At 45.7% G+C, this 22021-nt stretch overlaps 1 protein-coding gene across 1 annotated transcript in view; it reads left to right on the plus strand.

The window, feature by feature from the left end:
- epha8 (eph receptor A8) overlaps nt 1–22021 on the plus strand; it is a 570939-nt gene that overhangs the window by 414827 nt on the left and 134091 nt on the right. The window contains exons 7-8 of the mRNA XM_080181519.1: nt 13475–13637; nt 16184–16280. Of these exons, the coding sequence (XP_080037645.1) occupies nt 13475–13637; nt 16184–16280 (260 nt within the window). The remainder of the gene's footprint in view (nt 1–13474; nt 13638–16183; nt 16281–22021) is intronic.

Here is a 22021-nt window from a genome sequence, read left to right on the forward strand (position 1 = left end):
GATCCCCTGGGCAAAGTGGTCATAAGACAATTGAATTGCATGTTATGTTTGAGAGCAACATATTGCATTCCCAAATAATAACCCGAGACTTAAAGCCAATTACATGTGCATGAGACAAAGGCTGTCTAAGGTTTATTCGATAAGTAGACTTAAATGTATGGTGGTAAATATTTAAAGAAACAATTCAAAATGTTTAACAAATATGTATTTGAATATTGATGAAAAGAAAGACGTGCTGCTGAAGTTTTTCACCTTGCACTCATCAGGACAAACTCAAGAATGCCAAATTTCAAACAATCATAAACACTTTTACTACGGGGGTAAAGGGTTGGCAGGTCAACTCTGATTGGCCAAGGTGTTGCCATTGAGATAATAATGGGAAACATTATGTTCCCTAAGCTCTCAGGTCATTTAAAAATTGCAAACTTTTAATATATTTATTTTACATATATTGCTAACATTTATTCCATTAAAAAAACAGGCTCTACAAGTCAATAAATCTGACATTTATCAGGAAAATGCTGAAATTTATTATTAAGGAAGTCTTAACAATGCAGTAGGAAAACTATATTATGATCAGACTAAATCAACATGGATTTACCAAATATTTGGCAATTGTAATAAAATCTTTGATGATATAATGAGGAAAGTAGATAAAGGACAGTCAGTAGATACGGCATACTTAGAGTTCAAAAAGCATATGGTAAAGTGCCACAGAATTGGTTAATACAAATGATAGGAGCTCATGGAGTTGGGAGTAATATATTAGCATAGATGGAATTATTAGTTAACTAGTAGGAAGCAGAGAGTGGGTATAAATGGGGCATTTTGACTTTGGCAGGTTTAACGAGTAGAATGCCTTAAGGATGAGTCCTCTGGCTTCAGCTATTTAAAACCTATGTTAATTATTTAGATAAAGAAACCAAGAAAAGTGTGTTCAACTTTGATAACTATATAAAGCTAGGCGGGAATGCAAGCTGTAGGGAGGATTTAAAAGTGTTTGCAAAGAGATATGGACAGGTGAGTGATCAACAAGGTGGTAGGTGGGATATAAGGTAGGGAAGGTGAGGTTGTTTATTTTAAGAATAGAAAAGCAGAAAATGTTCTAAATGTTGATGTTTAGAAAGACTGGGATATATGGCACGAAGAGCATGGAAAGTTAGCATGCAGGTGGTGTACACAATATGGAAGGAAAATACCATATTGCCTTTATTGCAAGGAGCTTGGTGTATAAGGACAAGGCTTGTTAATTGTTTAAGACTTTGATGATCTGAAATCAAATGGGGTGGCATGGTAGCACAGTGGTTAGCACTGCTGCTTCACAGCTCCAGGGTCCTGGGTTCGATTCCCGGCTCGGGTCACTGTCTGTGTGGAGTTTGCACATTCTCCTCGTGTCTGCGTGGGTTTCCTCCGGGTGCTCCGGTTTCCTCCCACAGTCCAAAGATGAGCGGGTTAGGTTGATTGGCCATGCTAAGAAATTGCCCCTCAGTGTCCAGGGATGCGTACGTTAGAGGGATTAGTGGGTGGGATATGGGGGTAGGGCCTGGGTGGGATTGTGTTTGTGCAGACTCGATGGGCCGAAGGGCCTCTTTCTGTACTGTAGGGTTCTATGATCTGTGGCAGAAATACAGTATGCACTTTCAGTCTCCATATTGAAGGAAGGATATACTGGCCTTAGAGGTGGTACAGGGAATGTTCACTAGTATTGGTCCCTGCTATGACAACCAGTTGGTTGCTGGGCTGTCCAATGATGAAAGGTTCATGTAACTTGGGCCTGTATGCCCTGGGGTTTGGAAGAATGAGAAGCAATCTCATTGAAATATATAAGATCCTATCGCAGCTTGGCAGGGTAGATGCTAGGGAAGACAGTGGCCAAGTGGTGCAGTGGTATTGTCACTGGACTAGTAATCCAAGGACCCAGAACAAGATCTGGGGACCCAGATTCTAATCCCACCACGGCAGACGATGAAATTTGAATTCACTAAAAATCTGGAATTAAGAGTCAAATGGTGACCGTTAAACAATTGTCCTAAAACCTCATCTGGCTCACTAATGTTCTTTAGGGTAAGGGATCATGACCTACACATGATTCTGGACCCGGTGATGTGGTTGACTCTCAATTGCCTCTGAAATGGAGGGAAGTTAGGGACAGAAATGGAATGCTGGTCCAGCCAGCGACACTCATGTCCCGAGAAATGAATTTTTAACAGAAGATTGTTTTCACGGCAAGGATATCTCGAAGGCAGATCTCAGGGTAAGATTAAATATATCTGGAATCGGGAAACATTGTTCATTCAGAGAGCTGTGAATCTTTGGCATTATCTATTCCAGAGGGTGCTGGATGCTCCATTATTGAGTATTGACAGGTTTTTGGTCTCTTGGGTAAGTCTAAGGATCATAGAATCATTGAACCCTACAGTGCAGAAAGAGGCCCTTCGGCCCATCGAGTCTGCACCGACAACAATCCCACCCAGGCCCTACCCCCATATCCCTACATATTATACCCACTAATCCCTCTAACCTACACATCCCTGGACACTAAGGGGCAATCTTAGCATGGCCAATCAACCTAACCCGCACATCTTTGGACTGTGGGAGGAAACCGGAGCGTCCGGAGGAAACCCATGCAGACACGAGGAGAATGTGCAAACTCCACACAGACAGTGACCCCAGCCGGGAATCGAACCCAGGACCCTGGAGCTGTGAAGCAGCAGTGCTAACCCACTGTGCTACCGTGCCGTCTCTTGGGTAAGTTTAGGGATGTGGGAAGCGGGCGGGAAAGTGGAGTTGAGAAGGAGAACACACTGATCATTCGAATTGCGGAGCAGGTTAGAGAGGCTGAATGTTCCATTCCTCTCAGTTCCTCTGTTCTTACTCTGTGTTTTTGCAGAAGTGCAGTTTATTCATAAAATACCTGGAAGAGCATTACATAAAGTGCAATGATATTTAAATTGTTTACATAGATCATTTTGCACTCTGAAGTGCTTCAACACAATTATGATACATGTAATATTCACTGTATACCCCCAGGGGGTCTATACAATTTCCAGCCCCTCAGTGCATGAAGGCAAAAGGTCTTAAGTGCCGAATGTTCCCCATCATGCCTCTGCAATGCCTGCCCTAACTTTTAGTGTACCCCTCAGTACTTTGGGTCTGTACTCATTAGCGTTTAGAAGGCTGAGAGGGGAATCTTATAGAGACATATAAGATAATGAAGGGGCTGGATAGGGTAGAGGTAGAGAGATTCTTCCCGCTTAGAAAGGACAGCAGAACTAGAGGGCACAGCCTCAAGATAAGGGGGGGAGGGGGCAGTTTAGATCAGAGTTGAGGAGGAACTTCTTCACTCAAAGGGTGGTGAGTCTCTGGAATTCTTTGCCCATTGAAGTGGTGGAGGCTGCCTCGCTGAATATATTTAAGTCACGGGTAGATAGGTTTCTGATAGACAAGGGAATTAAGGGTTATGGGGAGAAAGCAGGAAAGAGGAACTGATCCACTTCAGATCAGCCATGATCTTATTGAATGGCAGGGCAGGCTCGAAGGGCTAGATGGCCTACTCCTGCTCCTATTTCTTATGTTCTCAGTACATAATCCCAAACTTTGGAATGTGCCAGTCTACAACAATAGGAAATAGGAGCAGGAGGCCATTTGGCCCTTCCAGGCCCTTCAACATTATCATTGTTGATGCTCTATGCCAATGCAAACCCCCGTAGCCCTTGATACCTTTAGAATCTCAAAATCCACCTATCTCCTCCTTAAATATATTCAGTGATTTGGCCTCCCCAGCCTTCTGTGGTAGAGAGTTCCACAGGTTCGCAGGTCTGAGTGAAGAGATTTCTTCCCATCTCAATCCTAAATGGCCTACACACAGAATTCTGAGTTACAGTCAGAGACCTTTTGCCCTCATGCACTGAGGGGCTGGAAATTGTCTAGACCCCCTGGGGGTATACAGTGAATATTACATGTATCATAATTGTGTTGTACATAAGAACGTAAGAACATAAGAAATAGGAGCAGGAGTAGGCCATCTAGCCCCTCGAGCCTGCCCCGCCATTCAATAAGATCATGGCTGATCTGTCGTGGCTCAGTTCCACATTCTCGCCCTCTCCCCATAACCCTTAATCCCCTCTCTTATCAAAAACCCATCAAAAACTGGTGGACCAGCAGATTTCGGGCAGACCAAGGGGTGTCTTTCACTGAGTTGATGACTCTCCAGCCACATCCGATGCTTGTCTCAGTGTCCGTCCCTGGGAACAGCCTGTAGAGCACAGAGTCCTGCTCGGGATGAACCTCGACAAGTACCAACTGTATCTCTCTCCCGATCTTCCTCACAAAGGCACAGCCATTGGAGGGCAACATATGGAGAGGGTGAGACTTCAAATATGTGGGAAGGATCTGACGCAAAGTGCCTTTTCTATCACCAGCTAGGTCTTGGTGCACGTTCTGTTGATGAGGCATTCTGCCAAATCAATTTGATGGTCCGCTCCCATATTATTTTTTCTTTATTCTATACAGATCGCTGCCAAAAGTGAGTCCTTGGTCTATAGACCCATCGTAAATCTTTAACTGCCCAATATCTAAGTCAATGTGATATATCCAGGGTTTGAACTGTGACCCCTTGTCACTATTCCATCTTATTGGATAAACCACTTGCAGCCACTTAAGTTCTGGCTGTCAGTTGCAACTGAGTGCAGGAAAAGCAGACTGTGCTTGAGGCTGCCAACGGCCAGACTAATTTATTCAACATGGAATGAATAAATTACAGGGAAATTACAACACCAAAACAGGGCAATCAGCCTAACCAGCTCATTTGGCCGTTTATCTTCCACACGAGCGACGACATGTCGGGTAATTTCAATCAAACCTCGCAGGCAGGAAATTGATAGGATAGGATCGGGCATCTGTTTTACATCCAGCCAATTTCACTCTGCATCACCTTCACAGGACTACAAACAACAAATTCCACACAGAGATTGAATTCTGTTCATCAAAGTGTGGATCAACTTGCATTGTATCTAAAGGTGAAATGGAGAGACGCTTGTGTTGCAAAGCAAAATAAAAAAATTCTCTTTTCAGTGTGACATTGCATTGCGTTCCTGCTTTGTAAGAAGTCTGACAACACCAGGTTTAAGTCCAACCGATTTATTTGATAGTAAACTCACAAGCTTTTGGGGTTTGCCCCTTTGTCAGGTGAATGGAGAGTTCTGGCCTCAGACAGAGCATATAACAGCACAGACAGAACTCTCCATTCACCTGACAAAGAGGCAAACCTCAAAAGTTTGCGAGTTTACTATCAAATAAATCGGTTGGACTTAAACCTGGAGTTGTGAGACTTCTTACTGTGTTTACCCCAGTCCAACGCCGGCATCTCCACCTCATTCCTGCTTTGACACAGGACTGCCCGTGTCAGCTGCTCACCTTGGTGCCATTCTGTCGCTCACACAGACTTTGTGACAGTTTGCCCTCGATTGTTGTTGACAGCTCTGAGTTGAACATTTGCCTTTTCTGTTGACCCACACGACAATATCAGTACATTGTGTAATGGAGTGTCCAAACACTTCAGCAGTTTATTAGGGAAGTTTATAATTTCGATTGCATTAAGTCTGTGGCAATGCGCTCTCTAACACTGAGTGACACGGAGACAGTTCATCAGCAATACTGTGGGGAAAATAAAAAACACTATTTAATCTCCATGTGAAATGTTTGTACAATTTAAGAGTAAACAAATAAGAGGTTGGCTCAGATGGTTTCCAGATCTCATTGTTCATTAAAAAGGTGTGAAAAGATCTTCAGTTTCTTCAGGGGATGAGTTCCAAGTTTGAAAAAGGCTGACAGAGGGACTGATACCAGCACACGGTGAGGGGGAGTTACACAGACTGACCCTCCGCACAGTGAAGGGGGGTTACACAGACTGACCCTCCGCACTGTGAGGGGGAGTTACACAGACTGACCCTCCGCACGGTGAGGGGGGAGTTACACAGACTGACCCTCCGCACAGTGAAGGGGGGTTACACAGACTGACCCTCCGCACTGTGAGGGGGGGTTACACAGACTGACCCTCCGCACTGTGAGGGGGAGTTACACAGACTGACCCTCCGCACGGTGAGGGGGGGTTACACAGACTGACCCTCCGCACGGTGAGGGGGGGTTACACAGACTGACCCTCCGCACGGTGAGGGGGAGTTACACAGACTGACCCTCCGCACGGTGAGGGGGGGTTACACAGACTGACCCTCCGCACTATGAGGGGGAGTTACACAGACTGACCCTCCGCACGGTGAGGGGGAGTTACACAGACTGATCCAAATCTATTTCACTTGCTTCTACAAGTGTAAGCCAAGAGATATAAACTGGATGATGAAACCATGAGAATCCAACCTGAGGTCAGGATCTCTTGCCTTAGGGAAACACAGACAGGAAATCAGTGCTCGCTGCAAAATCCAGTCCCGACTGTTTCTTTGACAGAGGCTAAAGGAGTGTGGTACAGTCTCCCTGATGCACTCTTGGTTTGGGGTTAGTGAGGGAATCATAGAATCTGATAATGCAGGAGGAAGTCATTTGGTCCATCGAGTCTACACCAACCACAATCCCACCCAGACCCTACCCCCATAACCCCATCCATTTACCTGTGCTAGTTCCCCTGATACTGAGGGCCAATTTAGCAAGGCCAACGGTAGCACAGTGGGTTAGCACTGCGGCTTCACAGCTCCAGGGTCCTGGGTTCGCATTCCCGGCTCGGGTAACTGTCTGTGTGGAGTTTGCACATTCTCCTCGTGTCTGCGTGGGTTTCCTCCGGGTGCTCTGGTTTCCTCCCACAGTCCAAAGATGTGCGGGTTAGGTTGATTGGCCATGCTAAGAAATTGATCCTGAGTGTCCAGGAATGCGTAGGTTAGAGGGATCAGTGGGTATAATATGTAGGGATATGGGGGTAGGGCCTGTGTGGGATTGTGTTCGGTGCAGACTCGATGGGCCGAAGGGTCTCTTTCTGCACTGTAGGGTTCTATGATTCTATGCACTTAACCGGCACATCTTTGGACTGTGGGAGGAAACCAGAGCACCCAGAGGAAACCCATGCAGACACGGGGAGAAGGTGCAAACTCCACACAGACAGTGACCCAAACTGGGAATCGAACCCGGGTCCCTGGTGCTGTGAGGCAGCAGTGCTAACCACCATGCAGTGGCCATTGAAAGTGTCACCCAAAGCGCTAATTACCTGATAAATGGTGATTGGGTTCACAGATCTATCAGATGCAATCAGTGCAGTAGATACCCTGTCCCGAATTCTGCATGGCCCAGCTTTTGTATTTATCACGGAGACGCCATTTAACAATATCTAAACTGACCAACCAGATGCAGGAGCTGGACATAGAACATAGAACACTACAGCACAAACAGGCCCTTCAGCCCACAAGTTGCACCGATCACATCCATACCTAACAAGCCATAGAACTATCTGTAACTCCCAATCCCATTAGATCCCAGGCACTCATCCAGAAATCTCTTAAAAAACCCCAGCGAGTTTGCATCTACCACCACCGATGGCAGCCGATTCCACTCACTCACCACCCTCTGAGTGAAAAACTTAGCCCTAACATCTCCTCTGTACTTGCTTCCCAGCACCTTAAACCTGTGTCCTCTCGTAGCGACCATTTCAGCCCTGGGAAATAGCCTCCGAGAATCCACCCTATCTATTCCTCTCAACATTTTATAAACTTCTATCAGGTCGCCTCTCAACCTTCGTCTCTCCAAAGAGAAGAGACCTAGCACCCTCAACCTATCTTCATAACGCATGCCTCCCAATCCAGGCAACATCCTTGTAAATCTCCTCTGCACCCTCTCAATAGCTTCCACATCCTTCCTGTAGTGAGGCGACCAGAACTGCACACAGTACTCCAAGTGGGGTCTGACAAGGGTCTTACAAAGTTGCAGCATTACATCCCGACTTCCCAACCTGGCCTCGATCTATAATTACTCCAACAGGAGTGACATTAACAGGTGGTTGGATTACCTGAAATAATCATTTACCTGAACGGCGATCATCTCAACTTGTGCTAAATGGTGTTAAAATTGTACATCTATGATACAGTGCCTCATCAGGGCCCTCTTTAAATCAAATCCTCGCAGAGTAGGGTGATTAAAGGAGATGGCAATATAAGGTGTAAATATCATCAGTAATATTGGCCATGGGAGGCACCATATTAAGCTATTGTGTTTTGTTACAGAGTTTACCACTGAGAATATACCTGTGCCCAGAGAGTAATTTGGGGATTCCTGTTCAAATATATTTAAGAACATAAGAACGTAAGAAATAGGAGCAGGAGTAGGCCATCTAGCCCTTCGAGCCTGCCCCGCCATTCAGTAAGATCATGGCTGATCTGTCGCTGCTCAGTTCCACATTCCCGCCCTCTCCCCATAACCCTTAATCCCCTCTCTTATCAAAAACCCATCAACCCGCGTCTTAAAAATATTTAGCGAGGCAGCCTCCACCACTTCAACGGGCAGAGAATTCCAGAGATTCACCACCCTTTGAGTGAAACAGTTCCTCCTCAACTCCGTTCTAAACTGCCCCCCTTTTATCTTGAGGCTGTGCCCCCTAGTCCTACTGTCTTTTTTGAGCGGGAAGAGTCTCTCCACCTCTATCCTATCCATCCCATTCATCATCTTATACGTCTCAATGAGATCTCCCCTCATTCTTCTAAACTCTAACGAGTACAAGCCCAGTTTATTCAGCCTCTCCTCATAGCTCAACCCCCTCAACTCCGGTATCAGCCTAGTAAACCTCCTCTGCACTCCCTCCAAGGCCGAAATATCTTTGCGCAGGTGCGGCGCCCAAAACTGCACACAGTACTCCAGCTGCGGCCTCACCAATGCCCTATACAGCTGCAGCAAGACCTCCCTACTTTTATATTCAATCCCCCTCGCTATGAAGGCCAGCATCCCATTCGCCTTCCTGACCACCTGCTGCACCTGCAGGCTGGGTTTTTGCGACTCATGCACAAGGACCCTGAGGTCCCTCTGCACCGTCGCCTCAGATTAATTTACTCAGATTAAGTGGTCAGGTTCCCTTTAACATGGTGCAGTCCAGACCTGTACCTGCCTGTTGGTTTGAGATCCCCTTCCATCGTTCATTCTGGTGGAACTGATTATTGTGGAGATTTATTTTATTCCACTTATTTTTGAATGTCGGGCAAATATTCATTAGAACAGAGCAGGTACTCATTGGAGACAGAACAAAAACACAGCTGCCCGCAATCTGTCTCCTTTGGAGGCTGGTCGCTGACTCTGCTGATACAGAGCAGACAGCTTACCCACCTCATGTTGCTCTAACGCTCGCTGTGCCTGCGACATGGGGAGAGTGTAACCACCCCACACACACACATACACACAAACCCTGCTCGTGCAAACACTAATTCAGTCTGCTCGCACTGAGTGACCGCTTCGAGGGAGTTCCTGATGCCGTCATTAACTTTGAACCAAAGACCTTCTAAATCAACCGAGAGAGAGTGTTGAAAAACGCTCGGAAAATAAACGGTTATTTCTGAGTGTTTTGCTGCAGCGTTTTTCTGCTCAATCCCCACTTTAAATTGATCCCTCTGAGATTGTCACTTTTAAAAGTCTTTCTGTTGGCTAGACCAGTATTTGTTGCCCATCCCTAATTGCCCTGCAGGAGGCGGTGGTGAGCTGCCTTCTTGAACCGCTGCGGTCTATGTGGCATATGTGCACCCCACAGTACTGTTAGGGAGGGAGTTCCAGGATTTTGACCCAGCGCCAGTGAAGGAATGGCGATGGATTTCCACGTCATAATGGTGAGTGGCTTGGAGGGGAGCCTCCACGTGGTGGTGTGCCCAACTATCTGCTACCCTTATCTTTGTAGATGGTGGAGGTTGCAAGTTTCTAAAGTGCTGGGCTTTCTGCTCAGGTGTTAGGTGCTGAGGGGCGGCACGGTAGCACAGTGGATTAGCACTGCTGCTTCACAGCTCCAGGGTCCTGGGTTCGATTCCCGGCTCGGGTCTGAATAAACTAGGCTTGTACTCGTCGGAGTTTAGAAGAATGAGGGGAGATCTCATTGAGACGTATAAGATGATGAATGGGATGGATAGGATAGAGGTGGAGAGACTCTTCCCGCTCAAAAAAGACAGTAGGACTAAGGGGCACAGCCTCAAGATAAAGGGGGGGGCGGTTTAGAACGGAGTTGAGGAGGAACTTCTTCACTCAAAGGGTGGTGAATCTCTGGAATTCTCTGCCCGTTGAAGTGGTGGAGGCTGCCTCGCTAAATATTTTTAAGACGCGGGTTGATGGGTTTTTGATAAGAGAGGGGATTAAGGGTTATGGGGAGAGGGCGGGAATGTGGAACTGAGCAGCGACAGATCAGCCATGATCTTATTGAATGGCGGGGCAGGCTCGAAGGGCTAGATGGCCTACTCCTGCTCCTATTTCTTATGTTCTTATGTCACTGCCTGCGTGGAGTTTGCACATTCTCCTCACGCCTGCGTGGGTTTCCTCCGGGTGCTCCGGGTTTCCTCCCACAGTCCAAAGATGTGCTGGCTAGGTTGATTGGCCATGCTAAGAAATTGCCCCTTAGTGTCCAGGGATGCGTAGGGTACAGGGATATGGGGGTAGGGCCTGGGTGGGATTGTGTTTGGTGCAGATTTGATGGACTAAAGGGCCTCTTTCTGCGCTGTAGGGTTCTATGAATGAGCCAATGCAGAGAGGAGTGGCTGGCATGCACAGCCACTTTCAAATTCCACCTCAAAGTCGTTGCTTTCCTTTGAATGGATAGATAATTAGGGCAAATTCCTGGCTTCCAGAGTCATCTCTTTTCAGCTCATATAATGCAGAAGAACCTGGAACTAAAGACTAAAATCTACCACAACAGGTTTTTGTGAGATGTTGATATAACACCAATTCTGATGTCTTGCTCGTTCCCATTCAGCTAATTAGATAATAATTTCTGGGATTTCCTCTTGAAAGATCTCTGCCTGTTTCCTCCTTTAAGACACTCTGTAGAACCTGTTTCTTTGATCACACTCTTTGTCCTTATGTAGTTCAGTGTCACATTTAGCTGATAATTAAGATAGCACTCCTGTGAATTGCCTTAGATGTTTTACCGTGCTAAAGAAGTGAGATGACTAAATTCCTGCAGATTGTGCTCATTTCCTCCTTGGTTGAGATTTTGGCTGATGTTCATAAGATTAGAAAATCCCTACAATGCAGAAGGAGACCATTTGGCCCATCGAGTCTGTACTGACTTTCCAGTAATCCCACATATTTACCCCACTAATCCAAACCCTCAGGCCAGTATCACCCTGATGTAGCTAAAAATATTTTTATGATCCCCAAAAAGAACGTCCTTGCTCAGTTTCGAAAGTTGGCCCAAATCACAATAACCAGCCTCAAATCTTCTTGCTCAGACCCTACAGTCTTGGCCTGTTTATTCCAAATCCCATCAAAATATCAAAACACACATTTCATAGAATCCCTACAGTGCAGAAGGAGGGCATTCAGTCCACCAACTCTCTGACCCATCCCCTGCCCCATAACCCCACATATGTACTCCCCTAATCCACCTCACCCGCACATCTTTGGAAGGGAACTGGAGCACCTGGAGGAAAGCAACGCAGACACACGGAGAATGTGCAAGCTCCACACCTATACACTTCGGGACACAAGGGGGCAATTCAGCATGGCCAATCCACCTGACCTGCACATTTTTGGACAGTGGGGGGAAAAACCAGAGGAAACCCACACAGACACGGGGAGAATGTGCAAACTCCACACAGTCACCAAAGGCTGGAATTGAACCCAGGTCCCTGGCACTGCGAGGCAGTGGTGCTAACCACTGTGTCACCCCGACTGCGTTCTTTAGTTGTTGCAGTCCAACCCAAAGAATTCTCCTCCTTTGAGATTCTCATTTTCCTGCCTCGTGTTTCCAACATTAGTTTGAAGTTTTGAAGTTTATTTATTAGTATCACAAGTCGGCTTACATTAACGCTGCAATGAAATTACTGTGAAAATCCCCTTGCTTTCGCTTCCATTTGAGTTTTCTTTTATTTCTCTGATTTATGCACTTCAAGTTTCCAAGTTCTCCTGGATTGTTCTGGAACCTTCTGGAATTAAAGATTACCCAAAAAATTAGAGGACCACTTTTATTCTAACCAGATTCTCAGAAATGACAAGGTCACAATGCTCGAAGGTTGTGATGTGACCTTGGCATATGCAGATTCTGGTCTAACCACATGATGCATAGAGTGGTTTCTGAAGCACAGTGGATTGTGGGTATTGTAGCCACCATAATTGACTGACTGACTTTTTTTTATTCATTCATAATGTCGCTGCTTGGCCAGCATTTGTTGCCCTAGAGAAGGCGGTGATGAGCTGCCTTCGTAAAACGCTGCAGTCCCTGTGGTGTAGATACATCTACAATGCTGTTAGGGAGGAAATTTCAGGATTTTGACCCAGCGACTGCGAAGGAAGAGTAATGTATTTCCAAGTCAGGATGGTGAGTGGCTTGGAGGGGAACCTGCAGAGGGTGGTGTGTTCCTGTGTGTCTGCTGCCCTTGTCCTTCTAGATGGAAGTGGTTGTGGGTTTGGAAGGTGCTGTATAAGGATCTTTGGTGAATTGCTGCAGTGTATCTTGTAGATAGTACCCGCTGCTGCCACTGAGTGTCGGTGGTGGAGGGAATAGATGTTTGTGGATGTGGTGCCAATCGAGTGGGCTGCTTTGTCCTGAATGGTGTAGAGCTTCTTGAGTGTCGTTGGAGCTGCACCCATCCAGACAAATGGGGAATATTCCATCACACTCCTGACTTGTACCTTGTAGATGGTGGATAGACTCTGGGAAGTGAGAAGGTGAGTTACTCGCCGCAGGATTCCTAACCTCTGACCTGCTCCGGTAGCCACTGTGCTTATAGAATCATAGAACCCTACAGTGCAGAAAGAGGCCCTTCGGCCCATCGGGTCTGCACTGAACACAATCCCACCCAGTCCCTACCCCCATATCCCTACATATTATACCCACTAATCCCTCTAACCTACGCATCCCTGGACACTAAGGGGCAATTTCTTAGCATGGCCAATCAACCTAACCCGCACATCTTTGGACTGTGGGGGGAAACCGGAGTACCCGGAGGAAACCCACGCAGACACGAGGAGAATGTGCAAACTCCACACCGACAGTGACCTGAGCAGGGAATCGAACGCAGGACCCTGGAGCTGTGAAGCAGCAGTGCTAACCCACTGTGCTACCGTGCCGCCCACACTTATGTGGCGAGTCGCATTGGATGGACATTGGTGGGAGCATGTAGGTGGGGCTAATAGGAGGCAGGATGTGATGAAACTGAGTGAAATATGGTCCAATCAGAATTGACAGCCCTATTTGTAATTCTATATCTTTGCAGCGACTGACATGTAATGTGAGTAATGACAAACAGTCTGCCTCAAGCTGCTCCTCAAATGGAGTATTTTTACTGTCCCACAGGGTAAGGAACAGCAGAGTTACTCCACACTGAAAGCCAGGGGAACAAGTGTGACAGTCTCCAACCTGAAACCTGGAACTCGTTATGTATTTCAGGTCCGAGCTCGTACATCAGCTGGATGTGGCCGATTCAGTCAGACCGTGGAGATTGAAACTGCCAAATCAGGTACGTGCCGCGCGCGCCCCCCCAAACCATGGATCTCTCCAACCTTTCATATCGATGAACGATGGGTGGGCCAACGCCCTCTCAGAGAGGGGCAAACATCTGCTGCTCAGCTCCCACGTGAAGTTGAACATTTACCAGAGCAAAAAGCATTTCAGTGAGATTTTGGAGTAGGAGTACCAAGAGGGTGGTGTGGAATATAGGAATGTGAGAGATAAGAGACAAGACGGTGTCATCCTGGTCTTAAGACTAATTCACCATTCAGTATACTTGTAGAGCTAACACCACCTAACGTAGCCCAACACTAATGGAACACACTCCCCCTGACAGAGCTATTCCAACTTGATGCCATCTCATCCTTATCCACACCCCCCCCAGCCAGAACCTTTTCTCTTACACTTTAGAACATAGAACACTACAGCACAAACAGGCCCTTCGGCCCACAAGTTGCGCCGATCACTTCTATAGACCTATCTATAACCCCCAAACCCATTAGATCCCATGTACTCATCCAGAAGTCTTTTAAAAGACCCCAGCGAGTTCGCCTCCACCACCACAGATGGCAGCCAATTCCATTCACTCACCATCCTCTGAGTGAAAAACTTATCCCTAACATCTCCTCTGTACTTGCTTCCCTGCACCTTAAATTTGTGTCCTCTCGTAGCGACCATTTCAGCCCTGGGAAATAGCCTCCGAGAATCCACCCTATCTATTCGTCTCAACATCTTATAAACTTCTATCAGGTCACCTCTCAACCTTCGTCTCTCCAGGGAGAAGAGACCGAGCTCCCTCAACCTATCTTCATCTTTCTTGCCATTCATCCAGTATCCACCATGGGCAGAGCTCAGGAGATGCACTAATATCACGCTCTAAACATTTAATGACACCTTCACGATTTACAAAAGTTGCTCTTGATGAAAACCCATTAATTACATCTCAATTTCTTTGGTTACTTGATCTCTTAAAGAAGTAAATATTTAATTCAAGTATTTAATCCCATATAAAAACACATATTTATATTCATAACCCCACATCAAAGGCTTTATAATGTCAATCCTGCTGTGAACTGACAGGCTGTTTTTTGGTGTATTCTTTTCCTTACAAGTCCATGAGCTCCAAGCCAGGCCTTTCACACACATTAAGATAATATAGGGGCTATAAAGGGCCGTGGGATAGAGGGAAGAACATAGATTGTTTTGGGAGGTATGAGGAGCCATGAGGGCTATCAGATAGGAGATAACGTGGCTGGGGATTGGGGAGTGTGTGGGGGCTGAGAATTCTAAGGACTGAGTGCCATTTTTATATTTAAATTTCTATTTTTGCGCACGGTGTTGGTGCCTTGAGGCAGCCCTCCCTCCCAGCCTGCCATCGTACTGAGCTACTTCCTCAATTCATCTTAGGTACACCCTCTGTACACCCCAGTCAGGAGTGAAACCCTGGAACAGTTGATGCTCACAATACACACTGCAATAAATGGGATTGATTGAAGAAAACACATTAACAACATTGCCTTTGCAAGTGCAGTTTATTGATCTATATACGAAAAGTTTATTTATTAGTCACATGTAGGCCTACATTAACACTGCAATGAAGTTACTGTGAAAATCCCCTAGCTGCCACACTCTGGCATCAGTTTGGGTACATTGAGTAGCAGCAGTGCCACCCATTTTGAAGTCAGGGCAAATGTGTCAAAAGTCAGAGAGTCAGACAGTGAAGGAAAGAATTGTGGGGTTTATACACTTACAAACCTGAGACACACACTGATCCCTCCAACCAACACACACATTTTTACTCTGCTCTTCTATGCATGAATACCGCTGGATCCCCCATAATGGGGAGGCGATGGCCTCATGGTATTGTCACTAGATATTTAATCTAGAAAATCAGCTAATGTTCTGAGGACCCAGGTTCGAATCCCACCATGGCAGATGGTGGAATTTGAATTCAATAAAACATATCTGGAATTAAGAATCTACTGATGACCATGAAACCATTGTCGATTGTCGGAAAAAAACCCATCTGATTCACTAATGTTCTTTCAGACCGGAAATCTGCCGTCCTTATTTGGTCTGGCCCACATGTGATTCCAGAGCTGTGGCAGACACTTAACTTCCTTTGGGCAAACTAGGGATGGGCAATGAATGCTGGTCCAGCCAGCAATGCCAATGAATAAATAAGAAAGAATAATGCCCACCTCAACTTAATTAACACACGAGGGCATACAGTTAACAAAAGGCACAGCAACGTCAACACTCACATGTAATGAAGCATCTGTATAAAGTCTGTGACAAGTATTTCAGCTTAACTTGTTTCAAAATGGAGATGTATGCTTTAGATAAATACCACTGGTCTCCATGGTAACCATCAAATAACATGACTTAAGGAAATAGGCTCCGTATCTCGTGTCTGAATCACTGGTTTTTGAAGAGAAATATCAGATTGTTCATTTGTCTCAATGCTGATGAACCCTGAGAGGCAGAAACAAAATCCATCTGGTTTGTGTTGTGACATCTTATTACAATAACAGTGTTTCTCTTTCTTTCCCATAGTATCGCTCCGATACGATACCACCACAATCATTTGGATCTGTTTTGCTTTAGTGACCGGGCTCATTGTCTTACTGGCGATGTTTATCTGCAGGAAAAGGTAAATGTCATGCAATAACACTCTGAAATTTCATATTGAAGGAGAATTAATCATCAGGACCAATCACCATTTTGTTTATGCTGATTTAGGAACCCTCTAAACTAAAACTAAATTGTCCCTAAATTAGTTTTCCCTCAATGTGGAATGCCATAAGCACAGATAAGGGTCATGGGTGGAGGGGGGACTTAACATAAGAACATAAGAAATAGGAGCAGGAGTAGACCATCTAGCCCTTCGAGCCTGCCCCGCCATTCAATAAGATCATGGCTGATCTGAAGTGGATCAGTTCCACTTTCCCGCTTTCTCCCCATAACCCTTAATCCCCTTGCCTACCAAAAACCTATCTACCCGCGTCTTAAATATATTTAGTGAGGTAGCCTCCACCACTTCAACGGGCAGAGAATTCCAGAGATTCACCACCCTTTGAGTGAAGAAGTTCCTCCTCAACTCCATTCTAAACTGCCCCTCCCCCCCTTATCTTGAGGCTGTGCCCTCTAGTCCTGCTGTCCTTTCTGAGTGGGAAGATCCTCTCCACCTCTACCCTATCCATCCCTTTCATCATCTTATACATCTCAATAAGATCCCCCCTCATCCTTCTAAACTCTAACGAGTACAAGCCCAGTCTATTCAGCCTCTCCTCATAGCTCAACCCCCCCAACTCCGGTATCAGCCTAGTAAACCTCCTCTGCACTCCCTCCAAGGCCAAAATATCCTTGCGTAAGTGCGGCGACCAAAACTGCACACAGTACTCCAGCTGCGGCCTCACCAATGCCCTGTACAGCTGCAGCAAGACCTCCCTACTTTTATATTCAATCCCCCTCACTATAAAGGCCAGCACTGGTAATGTTAAAATGGCAGCGTGGGCTCGTTGGGCCGAAGGGCCTGTTTCCCGGGCTGTTTTTGTTCTCTGTGCACTCTGGCACATTCTGAAACAGCGCTTGTATTCTTATCTTTTGACCTTTCAGAATGTACCAGTTGACTACTTGTTATTTCTTGCTTAGAATTGATATTTAGCGATGAAGAACTGTATAACACATCTGAAATCAAACCTCCTGAAGCATCATACACTTTCCCCCATTGCTTCATTTAGTTGTTACTTCAATGCATCCACAGTTTGGCCTCTAGATGTCCAGCCTAAAGTCTATCCCAAACACGGATTGTACTCTTTGTGAAGCAGAACAGCCTGATATCAGTCCACAAGTCAATAATAAGGGGCGCAGACAGGCACTTCTGTAGCCGCGGAATCCAGGATGGTTTGCTGTCTCCCTGGCATCGGTGCCAGGATCAGGGATGTCACAGGGCAGCTGCATGGCATTCTGGAGGAGGAGGGTGAATGGCCAGTGGTCATTGTACACATTAGTACCAACGACATAGATAAACAATGAGGTCCAGAGAGCTGAATACAGGAAGTTGGGTGATAAACTAAAAGGCAGGACCTCAATGTAGTAATCTCACGGTTATTCCCAATGCCACACATTAGCGAGAGCAGGAAAAGAGGATGGACCAGGTCAATGCACAGCTGAGGAAATAGTAGGGCTTAGATTCGTGAGGCTTTGGGACTGGTTCTGGGGCAGATGTGGGACTTGTACAACTGGAAAGGTTACACCTAGGCACAGCTGGAACCAATATCCTCAAGGGGGATTTTGCTAGTTCCATTGAGGAAGTTTTAAACTAGTATGGCAGGGGGAATGGGAACCAAAGGGTAGACTTAGATGGATCAGATTCGAATCAGGAAATGGGAGGTAGAATATTAAAAGGTGATGAACAAAGAACATAGAGCATTACAGCGCAATACAGGCCCTTTGGCCCTCGATGTTGCACCGATCAGTGGAACCAATCTAATGACCCTCTAACCTAAACTATTCCAATGTTATCCATATGCCTATCCACTGACCATTTGAACGCCCTTAAAGTTGACGAGTCCACAACTGCAGCAGGCAGGGCATTCCACGCCCTTACTACCCTCTGAGTAAAGAACCTACCTCTGACATCCGTCCTATAATTACCACCCCTAATTATAATTGTAGGAGTCAGTGATTCAGAAAGACAAGAGAAACGAGGGTTAAAAAGCATCCAGCAAAGGGAAGTGATGGGGTTGAGCTGTTTATACTTCAATACAAAGAACATTACAAACCAGGCAGATAAACTAAAGGGACAGAGAGAGGCTGATGTTGCTATAATGGAAATCTGGCTAAAGGAGGCGCAGCTCAATATCCCGGGATATGGAGTTTTCCAGCAGGATAGAGTGGCTGACAAAAACCGGAGTGGGGGCAGCATTATTGACGAATGAATCAATGACAATTGTGAGAAGGCTGTGATCCCAAACGGGTTAACAAATGAGGCTTTGTGGGTCAGGCTTAGGAACAAGAAAAGAGACAGTCACACTACTCGGATTATACAGACCGCCAAACAGTGAGAGGGAGTCAGAAGAATATATATTTAGATAAATTTCTCCCTGCAGGAATAAGAGGGCAGTTTAACTATCCTAATATCAACTGGGTTTCAAACAATTTAAGGGGCACTGAGGGTGAAAAATTCATGTACTGCGTCCAGGATAATTTTTTGAAACCATACATTGACAAGCCCGATAAGAGGAGATGCAATCCTGTTGCAATAGTAATCCTCACAGTATGAGAGGAATCACAGGTTCAGACATTGAGTATCTGTGCTTGGCTAAGGACACAATGGTGCAAAGCTACCATCTGTGGGATTCGGACTTTAATTCAGAATCCCACCTAAAAGTCTTGGGAAATGAAGATGGGCAAATGGGTGAAGTGAGAGTGGGTGACCGTATGGTGATCACAATACGGTTAGATTTACGCAAGGATATTTTGGCCTTGGAGGGAGCGCAGAGGAGGTTTACTAGGCTGATGCCGGAGTTGAGGGGGTTGAGCTATGAGGAGAGGCTGAATAAACTAGGCTTGTACTCATTAGAGTTTAGAAGAATGAGGGGAGATCTCATTGAGACATATAAGATGATGAATGGGATGGATAGGATAGAGGTGGAGAGGCTCTTCCCGCTCAGAAAGGACAGTAGGACTAGAGGGCACAGCCTCAAGATAAAGGGGGGGGTGGTTTAGAACGGAGTTGAGGAGGAACTTCTTCACTCAAAGGGTGGTGAATCTCTGGAACTCTCTGCCCGTTGAAGTGGTGGAGGCTGCCTCGCTAAATATATTTAAGACGCAGGTTGATAGGTTTTTGATAGGCGAGGGGATTAGGGATTATGGGGAGAGGGCGGGAAGGTGGAACTGAGACACGACAGATCAGCCATGATCTTATTGAATGGCGGGGCAGGCTCGAAGGGCTAGATGGCCTACTCCTGCTCCTATTTCTTGTGTTCTTAGATTTAGTATTGTTATGGAAAAGGCCAGAGATAAATCAGGAGTAAAAGTTTTAAAATGGGGGAAGGCAAATATTACAAAACTGAGAAATGATTTGGCTGAGGTGAATTGGACAGACTGCTAAAAGATAACTCAGTTGTAAACCAGTGGGAAGTATTAAAAAGCGAGATCCTTAGGGTATAAAGCAGACATGTTCCCTCCAAAAATAAGAACAGTACTGCCAAATCTAGACTCCCATGGTAGTCTGGAAAAATACAGGGGAAGATTAAACAGAAGAGAAAGCTTATGATAGTCATAAAAAACTATTGTCCATTGTCCTACTCACACAGTCTAGTTTAATGTAATATTCTGGATGATTTTGTGATCAAACCCCCTTCTTTCAAGGTTGAACATGCCCACCTTATAACTCAAAACCCAATGTTCTTCTGGAGTTGATGGTGCCCTTTGTTTCTCTGTGACCAGAACTGGGTAGAGTGGTCAAAGTGTTGTCTGACTAGAGCCTTACATCATTTGACCATTCCCACCTCTCCTTGTACTGTACTGAATTGGCCAGAGTTCAACATCAGATTGGTTTTGCTGATTTGCTGCTTTACACTTTTTGGGCTCGTTTGTATTTACAAATACTCCTGGCTCTCTTTCAACCGTTTCACGGAATTTGCATTTTGCAATCACCTCCATAAAATTTAATCTGCCGTTGTTTATCTGCCATTTGGCAGCACTGTGGTTAGCACTGCTGCTTCACAGTGCCAGGGACCCAGGTTCAATTCCCGACTTGTGTCACTGTGCAGAGTTTGTACATTCTCCCCATGTTCGCATGGGTTTCCTCTGGGTGCTCCAGTTTCCTCCCACAGTCCAAAGATATGCAGGTTAGTCGGATTGTCCATGCTAAATTGCTCCTTAGTTTCCCAAGATGTGTACATTAGATAAATTAGCCATGGAAAATGTGTGGGGTTACAGGGATGAGGCAGGAAGAAGGTTGGGTAAGATACTCTGTCAGAGAGTCAAAACAGACTCAATGGGCTGAATGGCCTCGTCTTGCACTGTAGGTATTCTATGATTCTATGTTTTGATTTGATTTGATTTATTATTGTTACATGTATTAATATACAGTGAAAATTATTCTTGCATGCTATACAGACAAGGTACCGTTCATAGTGAAGGATATGAGAGAGTGCAGAATGTAGTGTTATAGTCATAGCTAGGGTATAGAGAAAGATCAGCTTAATGCAAGGTAAGTCCATTCAAAAGTCTGACAGCAGCAGGGAAGAAACTGTTCTTGAGTCAGTTGGTATGTGACCTCAGACTTTTGTATCTTTTTCCCAAAGGAAGAAGGTGGAAAAGAGAATGTCTGGGCTGTGTGGGGTTCTTAATTATACTTGCTGCTTTGCCAAGGCAGTGGGAAGTGTTGACAGAGTCACTAGATGGGAGGTTGGTTTGCGTGATGGATTGGTCTACATTCACGACCTTTTGTAATTTTTTGCGATCTTGAGCAGTGCAGGAGCCCAGACCAAGCTGTGATACAACCAGAAAGAATGCTTTCTATGGTGCATCTGTAAAAGTTGGTGAGAGTCGTAAATAACATGCCAAATTTCCTTAGTTGTCTGAGAAAGCAGGAGTGTTGGTGGGCTTTCTTAACTATCTTGTCAGCATGAACAGGACAGGTTGTTGGTGATCTGGACATCAAAAAACTCCCGACCCTTTCTACTTTGTCCCCATTGATGTAGACAGGGGCATGTTCTCCTCTATGTTCATGAAGTTGATGACAATCTCCTTCATTTTGCTTACATTGAGGGAGAGATTATTACTGCCGCACCAGTTCACCCAATTCTCTATCACATTCCTGCACTCTGTCTTGTCATTGTTTGAGATCCAACCCATTATGGTGGTGTCGTCAGCAAACTTGAAAATCGAATTGGAGGGGAATTTGGCCACACACTCATAGGTGTATAAGGTGTATAGTAAGGGGCTGAGAACACAGCCTTGTGGGGCACCAGTATTGAGGATGATCGTGGAGGAGGTGCTGTTGTCTATCCTTACTGACTGTGGTTTGTGGGTTAGGAAGTTCAGGGTCCAGTCGCAGAGGGAGGAGCAGAGACCCAGGCCACAGAGTTTGGAAATGAACTTCGTAGGGATAATAGTGTTGAAGGCTGAGCTGGAGTTGATAAATAGGAGTCTGACATTGGTGTCTTTGTTATCTAGGTGTTCCAGGGTTGAGTGCAGGGCCAGGGTGATAGTGCCTGCTGTGGCAGTAGGCAAACTGTGGTTGATTTAGGCAGTCTGGGAGGCTGGAATTGATTTGTGCCATGACTAACCTTTCTAATTCTGCTCCAATGGCTATGGTCTTATGAGCAGTTCACTGCTGCCCATTACCCTGGGTCTCTGGATTACTAGTGTAGTGAC

The sequence above is a fragment of the Carcharhinus amblyrhynchos genome, unplaced genomic scaffold (assembly GCF_965287045.1).
Source record: "Carcharhinus amblyrhynchos unplaced genomic scaffold, sCarAmb.v2.hapA scaffold_41, whole genome shotgun sequence".
Classification (NCBI taxonomy): domain Eukaryota; kingdom Metazoa; phylum Chordata; class Chondrichthyes; order Carcharhiniformes; family Carcharhinidae; genus Carcharhinus; species Carcharhinus amblyrhynchos.